This window comes from Phascolarctos cinereus, unplaced genomic scaffold (genome assembly GCF_003287225.1).
Source record: "Phascolarctos cinereus isolate Bilbo 61053 unplaced genomic scaffold, phaCin_HiC Scaffold_3;HRSCAF=262, whole genome shotgun sequence".
NCBI lineage: Eukaryota > Metazoa > Chordata > Mammalia > Diprotodontia > Phascolarctidae > Phascolarctos > Phascolarctos cinereus.
The window spans coordinates 163,155,078-163,169,236 of NW_027555736.1; the positions used below are offsets into that span (position 1 = coordinate 163,155,078).

Sequence of the window (14,159 nt, forward strand, 5' to 3'; positions counted from 1 at the left end):
CTAAACCCACCTCATCCCACCATTTATTTCCTTCTTTCTTTCCCAGTGATCTCTTAATTTATAATGAAAGCCTTTATTACATATAACATAGAGTATAATCCCAGCGATATGCCCTTGTGATAATGAATTATAGCTCTCTTCCAAATAATTTTGAATTGAAAAATTATATTTGGAACTTATCACCAGCCCACAATATTTTACTAGCATTTTTCACTTTTATAAATGCCACATTGATGAGGCTACATATATGAATGGAAAAAAATAACACACCTATATAGCATTATATGTTCATGAAAAACATTCATTATTTCATTTGATCTTTAAACAGCCCTATGAATTAGTGAGCACTAACTTGACTAAAAATGGAGTAATTTGCCTAGAATCTCAGTAGCTGAGGATCACTTGGCCCACACAGACATATCGGTGTTTATGTGCTTAGTGCTTGGTGCTTTGACTTGTAATATAAATTTTTATTAAAATTCTTATCTTCTATAATATAATATAAGCCCCACCAAATCTTTTCAGGCTAAGGGCTTATAACACTTTGCATACATTTATAAGAAGCAGCAAATCCATTACAGCAAATACCATTATTGTGGCAGATTCCAAATAGCAAAGCTATTTCAATATCTGGCCTAGAGTAACAGTGCTTTATTGAATCTTCCCAATACAGTACAGTAAACCAATACTTTTACTAGTCTCTGTCCAGATGATATTTACTCTATAAGGGAGTATCTTTTGTTTTGTCACTTGTTAATGTGAGAAGAGAGAGAACGAGAGCTGGATATATAGATGTAGCAAAATATGCAAAGGAGAGCTGAGCTCTTTACAGTTAGAGTGTTCTACTTTACACCAATAAACAATTATCCTCAAGTACCATCACTTCTCTTTATCTCAGTCATATCAACCATTTCTGTGACAAATGCCTCCCACCACATACCAAATCAGAGCAGAAGTACACAGAGAATGATTAAAGATCTATAACCTCTAAGGTCCTTTCCTTAGGGACTTGTAGGTTTAGAAACCTATAATCGTATGCCCTGAGGGGAAAAGACATATATATGACTATTCCCTCTTCCTTCTACTATGTGTAGAGAATTGTTTGCTTTCTTGTTCCATTCTTAGCCCCAGGATACTAGAAATGTTTATAGCGACATATTGGTTACAATAAAATTGCAAGGCAACAACAAAAAAAGTAAATGCTATTAAAGTTTTCTTTATTGGGATTAAATTTACACTCTTAGGCCATTGAAGTCACCTCATTACATAGCCATTCATTTAATCTCAGATAATTTCATTCTTAACTTTTCCATTTTTGCTGTTATGCTTAGAAGGTTTGAACCTTGGAAGTGCTACATCATGTCCATGAGCCTAATAGGTTAATAGCAGGTAGGCAAGTAGGTATAGAAGTAGGAACATAAGATTGCATGTATTTAGAGCATGTGAAAGTGTTAATGAACTTAAGTTTGGGGTTTCAAGAATTCATTAGTAAATTGAATCACAGTCAACTCTCCATTAAATGGAAATTCAATCGTGATGCAGCAATATGATTTAAGAAGTAATCTTAGCATCTATTTATTTTGTCACCTTCTCCTTTAATTTAATGACTTAATAGTTCATCAATAAGCTCTTATTCAATACTTACTATGTGCCAGGTACTGTACTAAGTTATAGGGATATAAAGAAAGGCAAAAACAATTTTTACTATCAAGGAACTAACTTTCAAATGGATGAGGAAACACATAAATAACTAGGGGTATATAAGATATATAAGGAATTGTATGGAAGGTAATCTCAAAGGCAAAACTAGAAAAGGTTTTCTGCAGAAGATGAGATTTGAGCTGTGTCTTAATGGAAGCCAAGAGAACTAAAAGGTAAAGATGTGAAGAGCATTCCAAGCATAAGGGAGAGCCATTGCAAGGGCAGACAGTTGGGAAATGGAATGTCATGTGCACATGCAAATAGAGCACTGTAGCTAGATTATAGAGTGTGTGGAGAGGAGTAACATGTCAGACTGAAAGGATAAGAAGCCAAGTTGTAAAGGGCTTTAAATGCCATATGTAGAACTTTATGTTTAATCCTGGAGGTAATAGAAAAACCACTAGAGTTTTTTGAAGAGAACAGGTGAGTAATACAGTCACCTATGCTTTAGAAAAATTACTTTGGCAGCTGAACAAAGATGAATTGGAGTGGGGAGAGTGCTGAGATAGGGAGACCAAATAAGAGGCTATTATAATCATATGGGAGAGACATAATGTAGAAACCAAAGTAGTAGAATCTACTCAAAAACTCTTAGAAGTGGAGTTGTTTAAGCGGAACTGTGTGTATGATAGATTAGTCTGGTAGTCATTATAACAGGATTGGGTGAGAGGGCTGCAACAAAGTAAGGTAAGAATGAAGGCCAGAAGACCTGGTTGGAGGCTCTGGTCTAGGCAAGTAGTATATACTACTATCCTTATACTAGGATGGTAGCAGGAGAAATAGAGAGGAAGGGGACAGATTTCCAGAAGTGATGTGTAGGTAGAATAGACATGAAGTGCTAACTGGTTAGATATGAGAGGTAAAGAATGTAGAAAAATCAGTTATACCAACTTGCAGATGTAGGAGACTCAATAAATTTTGGTGCACCTGACAGAAATAGTGAAGTAATAACTAGGAGTAGGTTTCAAAAGGAAAATAAACTCAATTTTAACAGACTCATTTTGAGGTACTAGTGAGACTTCCAGAATGAGAAGTCTTATATGAGTTGGAAATCATTAGTTTTTGGATTTGGACCTTCGAAGTCGTGTAGTCTAATTCCTACATTTTACATATGTATAAACAGGCCCAGAAATGTAAATTGACTTACCCAGTAACTTGTCTAAGTTGTTATATAAGTAATAACCAGAATTCAGAATGAGGGAAGGAGGAGAGAATGGGTGACAATGCAAAAGGGCTTTTGATGGATGGAGAAGAGCAGTGTGATGGATGGAGGAGTTTTAGATGTTCTTAGTTTGGTTTTGGTTTTGGTTTTATTGATATTTTATTTTGTGTCACCATGGTATCCCATGTATTACTCTTCCTTACCCTCCCAGAGAGCTATCCCATATGACAAATAGTATTTTTTTTAAGAGAGGAAAGAAGTGCTTAGCTTTCTTAAAAAAGTAAACTAAACTATACTCTTATTGTGGAAGGACAGGGCAATGGTCACTACAGCTAGTGATTTCATTGCTCCTACCACCTTGCTCAGGAGCAAAAAGCCTTTAAAAAAAACAATTCATTACCTTTCCCACCCAGGAATCAAAGTTAAGGGGGAACCCTTAGTCTGTCATAACATTTCCTTTAGTACCATCAATTTTGGTTACCTAGTTTGCTTTGAGATGATAGAACTTTGAGACCTGTATCCCATAGCATCCTGAGCTCAGTAACTGAGGAGTATTTGCCAACTCCATGCTGATTTCTATCTCTAGGAACTGTTTACACAAAAGTTTGCTCCTCTCCCCCTGCCATCTTGTACTCCCCTTTGCTTTGAGCAAAAGAGGGGGAGAGAATGCTAATTCCAGCTTGGAATGTAGCAAGGGAACAGAATTGAAGATGAGCAGATTTCAAGGTCAGGTGGCTTATGGAGCTTTCCAGTTCCTTTTGGGGTGCTGTTTCATTCAGCGATTATTAATGTGTAATGTGCAGTATTATATGTTTAGAAAGTCATTTAACTGTTGTGCAATATAATTTCATTATTATACAGTAAGTGTTGTGACTTTTGAGAGAACCATATCCGCACAGACTCAAATAAAAGTATAAATATGAAGTCTATTAGCTGAATATAAAAGATTTGTAATTATCATTGTTCATTATTATTCATGCAAATAATGAAGAGTTGACTGTGAATATCAGAATTATGTTAGTACAGAGTAGTACTTTGGTTTACTTTGTTAAATTGTGTGCATTTTATTATCTGTCAGTTGCTGATGTTTTATCAACACCACTGTAGGAAGAACAAGTGTGCTAGGTGGTTTTTTTTTTGTGTGTTAAATGACTACATTCTTTTTGGTTCTCCATAAATATTCTGAATTGAGAAAAAGCATTTTGCAGCTTATTTTAAAACATTTTGTACTAATTATTCATTCAGCAAATATTAACCAGATAGATACTTTGTGCCGAACAATGTGCTAGGTGTTCAAAGAGTTCTTGAACAGTAGCAAATTGATAAATCATTTAGAGGACACAACTTTGTTTTTTTCCATTGAATAGAATGGGGAAAGTATCATGATCGAAGTTGCAGCTGGACCTTTTGGAAGCAATGAAAAGGTAGGAATATGTTACACAAACGTGCATATTTATAGTGAGTGTGTGTGCACAATCAATTTTGCTGCATTTCCATAGTGTCTGCAATTAATAATTTTGTCTTCTCATTTAATTCGATGAGCATGTAGTGCATATTAAGGTATAATTTTTTTCTTACAAAATATAGCCACTTTTTAGTCATTTAAAATTATTAAATACCTATTGACTTGGGTTTCATCCTAGAATGGTGGAAACTTGGTGGAAGCCACTGCTCAGCCCTCAGCTCCCCATGAGAAAGTAAGGATTGTATTTCAGATATGTTCACTGGACTCTAAAATCACACCCTCTGAGACAAGATTCTTCTTTGGGGGAAAAAACAAATGGCCAAAATATAGTCTAACTTGTTTCAAGACCTGAGTCATATTGTTGGTCGTTGAAGTTAGACAGCGGGGCTATTGGATTAATAGGATTAATCCTATGTGTGTGTTGGGTTTCATTTTTCTAAAGCTACTTAATCTGCTTCTTTCAAGCTTTGTAAATCATGTGTGTGTGTGTGTGTTCAATGTGTGTCCTCTGACTTCAAATTCTTTTTAAATGTCAATTAAAATGGGTAAAACAGTAGTTCTAATGTCAGTACATTGCTTTTTAAATGTGATAATTAAAGATTCAGATGAGGCTTAATGTCAGTATTTCCTCCTGCAGTTGCCAGTCGTTATCAAAGTACCAAGACTGATATATTTCTCTGCAATGAGTGTGTGTCTAGCACCTGTTTCAATATTGGGTTTTGGAGACATTATTGTTCCAGGTGAGCAGTTGTCTCTAATAATTTTTTTTTAATTTGCTTTTAACGTGGGTGTTTAACTTGTTTTTCATATATCTCTTGAATTTTAGTAAGTTACATTGTTACTACAGGTTTATAGAGAAGATACTGTTCCCAGAGTTGCTTATGAAACAAATTATATTTATAAATTTCTATTGTAAAATGTAAGATGGCTTAGAAGAATCTAGTAGAGTTGGAGGAACCAGGGCAGGATAATAAGAGGTATGCTTGAAGAGAGGGTTGTGTGATTGGACCATTGAAGTAGACTTCACTTAAGATATTAGCTAATTATCCTCTCTTTTTCTGACTGCTCTGCCTGACTTTTGAAGAACAGTGCTGTCAGACACGTAAGGGATACACACAGTATTACAGCAACAAATCACCATCTCTTGAGAGGTATAGCCCATATTTGATCACGGGCAGTTTATGCATCAGATGCCTGTGAGGGAAGCTAGGCCATTAGAAGGTACTAGCTCTATTGTAATGTCCGTCAGCTAAGAAAGAAGAGTCTTAGTTAGTACTTCTCTCAGCATGGCCAGTAGAAGAAAGAAGATAGGGGTACTCCTATGTGGAAGCTGACACAGTGTAGTCCTGTTTAGCATAACTCCTGGCGTGGTCACTTGGTAATTCCCTTTTTACAGAACAGAAAAAGAAGGGAACCATTTCTATGGTAGGACTTTAAAACAACTTAAAATGTCAAAAATTACTAGTTTGTCAAAAATTCATGGCTAGATTTTAAAATTTAATTTCCCATTTCAAAATGATAAATATTGTTACCTTTGAATGTGTAGAAATGAGATCAAACAATTGAAAGAGTAGAAAACAACAAACTATAGTAAGCCTTCCTTTTTTACTAAACAGAGACCAAAACTAATTAAATTAAATATTAATGAAAATGAACCTTTTCTTCTATGAATTCAGGCAACAGGAGGAAATTATTTTGATTAAATAAAATAGCAATTATATTTCAAGCCTACCACTGATGTATGTGATGTGTACATTAGCTAGCTGTGCATTTGTGTATATAAATATTTATTAACAGTCAGTTCTGAGAATTCTTCATAGACTGAATTTTACAAATGATCTCTCTAGTAAAAAAGTAAAAAGAAACTGGTTATTTCTGTACACCTATAAAACTAGAGTTGATATTTTACTGACCTTTTAAGTTTTAGAATTAAAACTTCAAACTTTCTTGTACTATTATGAAAATGGGCCTTTTTTTTTATCATGTAATCTAGAACCTATGAGGATAAGATGTGATCCTTATCTAATGAAGGATTAGCCAAAGTCACAGTTAATATAATAGAAATTAAAATATTCTGAATTCAAGAGAAGAGGACAAAGTTCTAGAAGATCAGTAGAGAGAGAACTCACTTAAGATTATCTTAGGGTTAGTGGTTTCAAGTTTTGTTAGATTTATATAGCCTCTTTTATTCTAGAGCGTTCAAGTTTTCTTACTGCCACTATCATGTTGCAACACATACATGATTGAACTCATCTTTAAAGGTCTTTTTTTTCCCCTTAAGAAATTAATCTTGTTGGGCTTTTTAGGTCTCCTGGTTGCTTATTGTCGAAGATTTGATATCCATGTTGGTTCTTCTATCTACTATGTTTCCTGTGTAATTGGTAAGTTATTTTATTTCCTTTTTTGATTCATAATTGTGTACAAATAGAAAAAAGTCTGGGAATCTAGGTGCTAAGGCACACGGATTATAGTTCTCACTGTGCTCGTAACTAGCTGGGTGAATATATGCAAGTCACTTAACTATTTGTTCTTCAATCAACTCATCTGCCAAAGGGAGACTGCAATATCTGCTTTACTTTACCTAATTCACAAGATTTTTGAAAGGAGAAAATTAGACTGAAAAATATTAATTAGTGTAAGGCAAAAAATTAGATTTCAGAAAGCTAGCCTGGTATAGTGACCAGAGAGCCAGCCTTGGAGGCAGGAAGATCTGTTTTTAAGCCATTCCTCTTACAAAGAGATTGACTGTACGACCCCAGAAAAATCACTTTACTCACTTCTCGGTGCTTCCGGGCAACTTCCTAAGGCTATTAATTGGTAAAGCAAGTACAGCTCTTCTTTAGTAAAAGGGAATTTCCTAATTGGGAGTTCCTTCTGCCGAAGAAATCACTGGTTGTCCGAGTCTACCGTCCACCCCAAAAATAGATTTGAAAGCAAAGGAAGATTCATTTAAATATAAAGTATAACAGTTTGCTTATTAGGAATTCACTTATCCTGGAACTACAATTATCTAGGACACATACAACAACCAGGAAATACCCATGAAGACTTCTGAGCAACCATCCAGGAATAAAGTACATACTCTTCATTCACAGGATGGCGCTTCTAGCCTTTGCTCACAGCCTTTTGGTTTAGATACAGTTATAACAGACTCCCTGATCTAGTTTCTTAGCCCATAGCAAATCAAAACAAGCCAAAGAAGGAGCTTTATTACAGTCAATCACACTTACAGAAAAGATAGTTGATAGTCTAACAGTAAGAAAGATGGGAAAAGCTTTTTTTTTAAAAAAGGAAATTAAAATGGAAAACATCAAACCAAAGGATTTTAAAAATATAGGCTAGAGTCAAGCAGCTCTGTATCTCTCAGTAAGCCCTAAAGTTATCACATAATGTAGCATTTTAAAAGGCATTCTGATACAATGGAAGAAGCACTGGACTGGGGAGCTGTTTGACCTTTGACTCCTCTGAGCCTCAGCTTCTTCCTGTGTAAAATTATGGAATTGGCCTATATCGATCTCCAAGGTTTGTTCCAGCTCTAACATTCTGTGATTGTGTGTTCAAAATGGTTACTTTGGATCATCCAAAAAAGCTTAACTGTTTCTAAATATACTTTTCTCCTGTTTAAGGAGTCTGCAAAAATCTGTAGTACTTTTTTAACTATCCAAAGTGGTTGAAACAAAGTATCGTCACTCAGTGGAATAATTTCGTTTTAATTGTTTGGACTATGGAACAATTCCTTCTCTGGTGATACCAGATAATGGCAGCATTACTGTTACTATTTTTATCACTGATGAATAATAATTAAACTAATACTATGCACACAATCTAATCATTTTCTTAACTTTTAAGAGATTGTGGGATTAGCTTTTAAAAAGCTTGGAGCAGAACAATCTTAAAACTGTAAATAGAAGCTAGTTTGCCGGGGTCTTCAAGATGTTTAAACATAAAGTCTTTAGTAATTTTTAAAATACCAGCACAAGTGCCTGTGAATGTAAATGACTAAAATGTAGCATTCTTCCTCTTGCAGCCTATGCTGTGGGCATGTTGCTCACATTTATAGTTCTGATACTGATGAAGCAGGGGCAGCCGGCTCTTCTTTACTTAGTACCTTGCACACTTATTACTGTTGTGATTGTTGCTTGGAGGCGTAAGGAAATAAAAAAGATCTGGAAAGGCACTAGCTACCAGGTATGTACTTAGGCTTCTGTGTTGATACTTTGACTTACCTTTATGACTAGTTAGCTTAATTGACTTGTCACTGTCTCCTCGATTATTTTGGTGAGTCATGAAAACATAAACAGGATGAATCTTCTGGTGGCTGCCTACCTGCCACATCATCAGTTTCTGACAGCTTCCTCTCTGTATCTGAAGCCAAAAGCACAAATCTTAGAAGATACTTTGAAAAACCATACCTATGGAAAGAAGAAGATAAAAATTAGGAGGGAAACCACTTCAGAAAACAAAAGTCACTTCAAGTTCCTAAACATATCTTCAGACATACAAAAGCATGATTCATGGAAAATATAATTTTACTTAAAAATTAACTTTTAATCTCCATAAGTAGCCAAAGCAATAATTTTATATAACTAAATAACCAACTGCTCTTAAGCTCCTAAAGATGCTTATAAAAATGTTTCAGGATGAGAGACAAGGTGGCATAGTGAATAAGAAGCCAGCTTTGGAGAATGGAAGACCTGGGTTTAAGTCCTGTCTTTGATACATAGATAATGACCTTGGGCAAATCATTTAATTTCTCTGCCCGAAGCAACTCTAAAACAGATATAGGCCAGCTTTGATAAGAACAAGTTTTCTTTCTAGGAATTTCTTACCATAATGAAATCAAAAGTTTGGTTAAAAAGAGAGACAGAGACAAAGCAGTGATGATGAATTTAAACATGATATATTAGCTAGCCTGTAAATTTCTAGGGAAGAGAAAATTTTCATTATCAGAACTTGTTTATGTTGGGTGTTGGGCTGTCTCTTCAGTGAAACTAAATTCCTCCCAAGTTCACTAAAGCTAAGTCCTCCTTTTTCTCCCTCCCCTGCCTCACCCACACAATGTTTACAAGCTTGTTATGACTGAAAATAGTTGGGAAACTCTAGATAGAAGCACTTTGCTACCAAGGTCAGAGTCATGGCTTTGGTCCGTGTTATGATGAGTATATTCCAAGTCCAGTTAACTAAGCTGTCAGCCAGTCAGCAAATATCTATTAAGCACCTACTATGTGCCATATACAGTGCTAAGTGCTACAGATACAAATGTGAAGGGAAAAAAACCACAGCTCCTGCCCTCAAAGAGGTTACAGTCTAACAGGAGAAGACAAAACACAAAAGAAAACTGAAAAGCAAAAGATGGGGGAGAGGAGAGGCATGAGGGCATGTTGAAAAAGTCAGAGAAGTCTCAGAGTAGTAGGTAAGAAATGAGATGTTCTGAGCTGAAAGCTCTTCTTAAATGGAAAATTAATTACACAAAATCCTTAGGCCATGTCATATCTGTGATATCAATATTTACAATATCCATTATGAATAAAATTAGGAAAACTCCTCCCATTACTTCGAGCTCATGTCTTCATATTTGATCCCTTTATGAAATCTCCATGGGACTTCAGATAAGGCATTGTTCCTAAATGCCTCAGTGGGGTTAAGACCCCATAATGGAAAGTCTAAATTATTGATTAAAATGTTTTATAACCTTTAAATGTTAAAACATATTTTCTCTTGGCATTGATTTACTTTAATGTCCTGGAATCACCTTGCATAAATTTTGCCCATTTATCAGAATCTTCATATTTAAAAATTTAGTGCACATGGAGAAACAACTTGGTCCAGTAATGTTATAAAAGATTACTGTCAGGTTTTTATTAGCTCAGATTCTTTTCAAAGTGTAATCACTTTGAAGAATACCAATTTAACAAGGGCAGTTAACATTTTGTTGACTTAAAAATAAACATTGAAAGAATTAAATCTCATCTTGTCTTAGGGTTTCCTGGATGTCTTAAAAAAATAAAATAAGTCATACTATTATAAAGTGAAAATGATGAATACCAGATGGATAGGCCAAATATTGCACTGGTCTCCATTAAATTCTACCTACAAAGGCCTCTGTGTTGGGTTGATGTTCTTTGTGAATTGCAATCAAATCATCAATATCATTATTGTTGGAAAAGGTTTGTCAGTTGATTGCTATATAGCTCCATTCACCAGATTCACTAAAAGGAGAAAACAGCCTTGGGCACCATTCTTTTTTTTGCATTATCTTCCTATGGTAGGCCCAGCCTGATTCAGGCTAATCTGGTGCTTCACGTTCAGAGTTGGAATGACATAAGACACTCATAGACACTTAACTGCCTAACAATTTATAAGACAAAGTCACCTTAACCATAGCATAGAAAGGACTCAACAAGGACACAGTGTTGATTCACATAAATGCAATTTCTGTGCCTCTCTGTACTGCCCGCCCCTTCCGCCCCCCCCCCCCCCCCCGCCCAGCCACCAGGAGTTATATCACTGGCAAGAGCCTTAGTTTCCTCAGTCAGTTAAGTCTCAAGGAGTGTTTCTGTATGGAAAGGAAAAGCTAGTCTAGTCTGAGTAGCATATAATATTCCTGCCACACCTTACCACCTAGTGGCAAAGTTCCAAAGGTTTTCAGATAATCTTCCACCACTTAAATGGCTTTAGAGCCATTACTAGACAGCCCTCATTTCAGGGATACTAGAAGTCTACTATAGGCAACACTGGAAGAAGAGCTTAGTGAAGATAAAAGAAAAACAGGAGGAAAAAAAAAGAGACAAATAATGTAATAATGACCCATGAAGGAGTGACTGACTACGGAAGTGAATGAAGACCAGAAATTCCTCGTTTCATCTTCCCCCATTCCTGAGAAGGACCAAGGGCCAGATCTTAACAATCTAGGGCCTGTAGTGGGTGATACCAAATCTTTGCAGTTTACAGTGGGAGTCCCAGTGGAAAGCGGTGATGATGAACAGGAGCAACACCAGGAACATGAAGGCCACAGCACAGAGGATGATACTTCTGGCACAGTCATTGATCCTCATCTTGGGTCAGGGTCATCTCTCCAAAGGTAGCTAAGAGGTCATGCATGCAGCCTGTCCCAGTGCGAGGGTCAATATTGAGATTCATCCTGTACCACTACCTACTCCATATTCCTTGATCCACCAACCAGGAATTGGGAGTTCCATTAGGGAGGAGGGGCATATGGGGAATACTAAATATGTGTCCCTATAGAGGCCTCTGCTCCCCTCTTCCAAAGGACTTGGAGACAGTTTTAATACTATATCTCCCATCAGTGTTACACTTTGGTTCTCTAAGTCAGTTGTAAGAAGGAATTAACCAGGAACTAATGATTACTGTATTGCCAACAGTCTGGGGAGAACCCAGTCACAGTTCCAGATTACAGTAAGAAAAGGGCTTCATGGGTCCTGCCTTTGCTTTGGCACAAACCAGTGCCCATTCCTTGGCACCCATACCATTGCCTGCTCTGCTTGTGATACTGTCCACTCCACTACTCTGGGAAGGACTAGCTCTGCCCACCCCCATGCCAAGATTTAGTGCCATGTCTGTTGCAGGCTAAGTGCTGTTGCAAATGCTGCCAAGGCTGAGGTCTAAGGGCTGTCTCTCTATGGCAGAGCCAAGTGCTCCAGTGGGAGCTGCCACTACCAGAGCCTGAGCTTTACTGTGCTGGGCTAGGTCAAACATTGTTGAGGGTGATTGTGCTTTCCCCTCCCATGCTGGGACATGTAGTAGGATCCATCCCGCAGGGAGTTAATCCACCTATCCCTAACTGGAAGTCCCAGAGAGAAAGAAAACTATGGTTCACAGTAGCAAGAATGGAAGCAGTCTTCTTCTGCTCTTTTTAAATTGATCTAGTGCCTCCTGTCCTCAGCAGATCAGCTGTTGTCCATGTGGCACATCTGTCCACATCCCCAGTTCTGGAAAGATTGCTAGGCTCCTGGAGAAGAACAAGCATTGTCCTTTCATGGGGCTCCCCCAGTGCCTTTAACCAGAGAATACCAGTAAAGGTCTCCAAGTACAATAGAAAAATCCTGATGTGTTCTTCAGAACAGTTCTTAGACAATTTTTGCATTCCATTCTTAAGGAAAGGCTCAAGCCTGCCACAGCTGGTGAGCCTGGAGATCACTATGCCCAAATAGAAAAATTATACAAATCCATCAAATAGTAGTTTATAGCATTTATTATTATCAGCGCATGATTCTTAAAGACTAAGCACATTCACATATGTCTCTAATTGCTAAACACCCACAGTCAGTTCTAACTCTCTCTTCCTCCCCCTTCCCTCTCCCTCCCTAATCCCCTTGGGGCAATGAGATTTTCTCACAATATGCACCCGTTACCACCCTCAGTAAGCAAGGAGACCACCCAGGGCTTGCTTTTCTCTGCATTCCCTTTTTCCCACTTCAGCAAAGCCATTCCAATCCAACACTGTCACTTCTACCAGTTGTAGGCCAGAACTTCTTCTGGTGCTTCAGGTTCAGAAGAAAAAAAGAAACTAATAGCTCATCTAACAATTAATAACTGGAAGTTGAATTAGCCACCACATTGAAAGGACGCTCAGTAAGGAACCAACATTGATTCACTTGGGTGCAGCTTTCCTGCCTCCTTGTTGGCTGTCTTGTGTACTGCGCTCACCAGGAGACACCACTGGCCCACGCCTGTCTCGAGAATGGTTTCAATACCTTGTAAGAAAAATCTAATCTAAACTACATGGCAGATAATGCTCTTCCCTACTTGTATTATTAACATGTAAGCTCTGTGAAGAAAGGGACTACCTCTCTTTTGAATTTGTATCTCCCAAGGTTTATCACAGTGCTAGGCATACAGTAAGCACTTAATAAATGCTTTTTCATTTATTCATTCATTTGAAAGATCAATGGAAGGACTTGAACAAGATGAGAAGACGTGGAAGATTGTCATCTGAGCCAAGGGAGAAAGTGAGATTACTGATGCATCAAAGTGTCATTATTATGCTAAGTCATGTTGAAAGGCAACAGTTTATAGCAAGGCTTGCTTTTACTTTTTAGATAGTTTCTTATGGACTATCCCATAATTAAGTGTATTATTTATCTGCTGAGTTATAAGACATAACTCTTCTTGGAAGGGAGGTGGGTAGAAGCAGCCACATTTGGACCCCATTTCTGCTGATACCACATCTATTTATATATGTGGAAACCATGAATCAGAATCCCAGTGTTTTAGAAGTTTAATGAAAATTATTCATGAATTTGAGAACTAAGACCTGCTCTAATTATGAACATATCTAATTCAATTGGTAATACTATACAAGTATAAAAATGTACAGATTCAATATACTTTTAGTATCAATAGAGAAAGTAAATAAGAAAAAAAAAAGTAAATAAGAGTAGCATTTCACTAAATCCACCCAAAGGAGATGTGCAGGAGGGGAGAGAAAGGAATAGTTTATTAGTAACTCACTGTGACTATTGTGTTTATGCCATAGACACAAACTAGGCAAGTTTTGTTTGAAGTGGGATAGGTAGCCTAAGTATCCAATACAGAAGTTTTATTTATAGAGAAATTAATGTGTCCCCCATATATTATCTTTTTTACAAGTTGAAATTAATACCTTCCATCCACCTACTACTCTGTACTATAGTAAGCCCTTTCTAAGAGGTTAGGAGTCCCAAGTCTGAGTTAGTGAAATTTAATTAAATTAATTTATAAAAAGTTATAGGAAGTTAATACATAAAACTTTTTAAAAAAAATACAAAATGTACACCTTTCAAGAATTGTACATACCATATACACCTTAATCTGCCTCAAAGCAGAGATCCT

General features: G+C 36.8%; 1 protein-coding gene and 1 long non-coding RNA gene across 4 annotated transcripts in view; one reads left to right on the forward strand and one right to left on the reverse strand.

Moving 5' to 3' along the window:
• Positions 1-14,159, forward strand: part of SPPL2A (signal peptide peptidase like 2A) — a 70,850-nt gene that overhangs the window by 53,796 nt on the left and 2,895 nt on the right. The window contains exons 11-15 of one of the 2 annotated variants that reach the window (XM_020980145.2): positions 4,231-4,287; positions 4,507-4,560; positions 4,966-5,068; positions 6,635-6,709; positions 8,356-8,516. In XM_020980145.2, the coding sequence (XP_020835804.1) occupies positions 4,231-4,287; positions 4,507-4,560; positions 4,966-5,068; positions 6,635-6,709; positions 8,356-8,516 (450 nt within the window). The remainder of the gene's footprint in view (positions 1-4,230; positions 4,288-4,506; positions 4,561-4,965; positions 5,069-6,634; positions 6,710-8,355; positions 8,517-14,159) is intronic. The other variant, XM_020980182.2, reaches the window with a different exon arrangement.
• The window catches only part of LOC110204061 (uncharacterized), a 44,069-nt gene that overhangs the window by 15,525 nt on the left and 14,385 nt on the right, over positions 1-14,159 (reverse strand). Inside the window, exon 4 of one of the 2 annotated variants that reach the window (XR_013485361.1) lies at positions 8,555-8,740. This is a non-coding gene — a long non-coding RNA (uncharacterized LOC110204061). Of the gene's footprint in view, positions 1-1,196; positions 8,741-14,159 lie in introns of those variants that run through there. The other variant, XR_013485360.1, reaches the window with a different exon arrangement.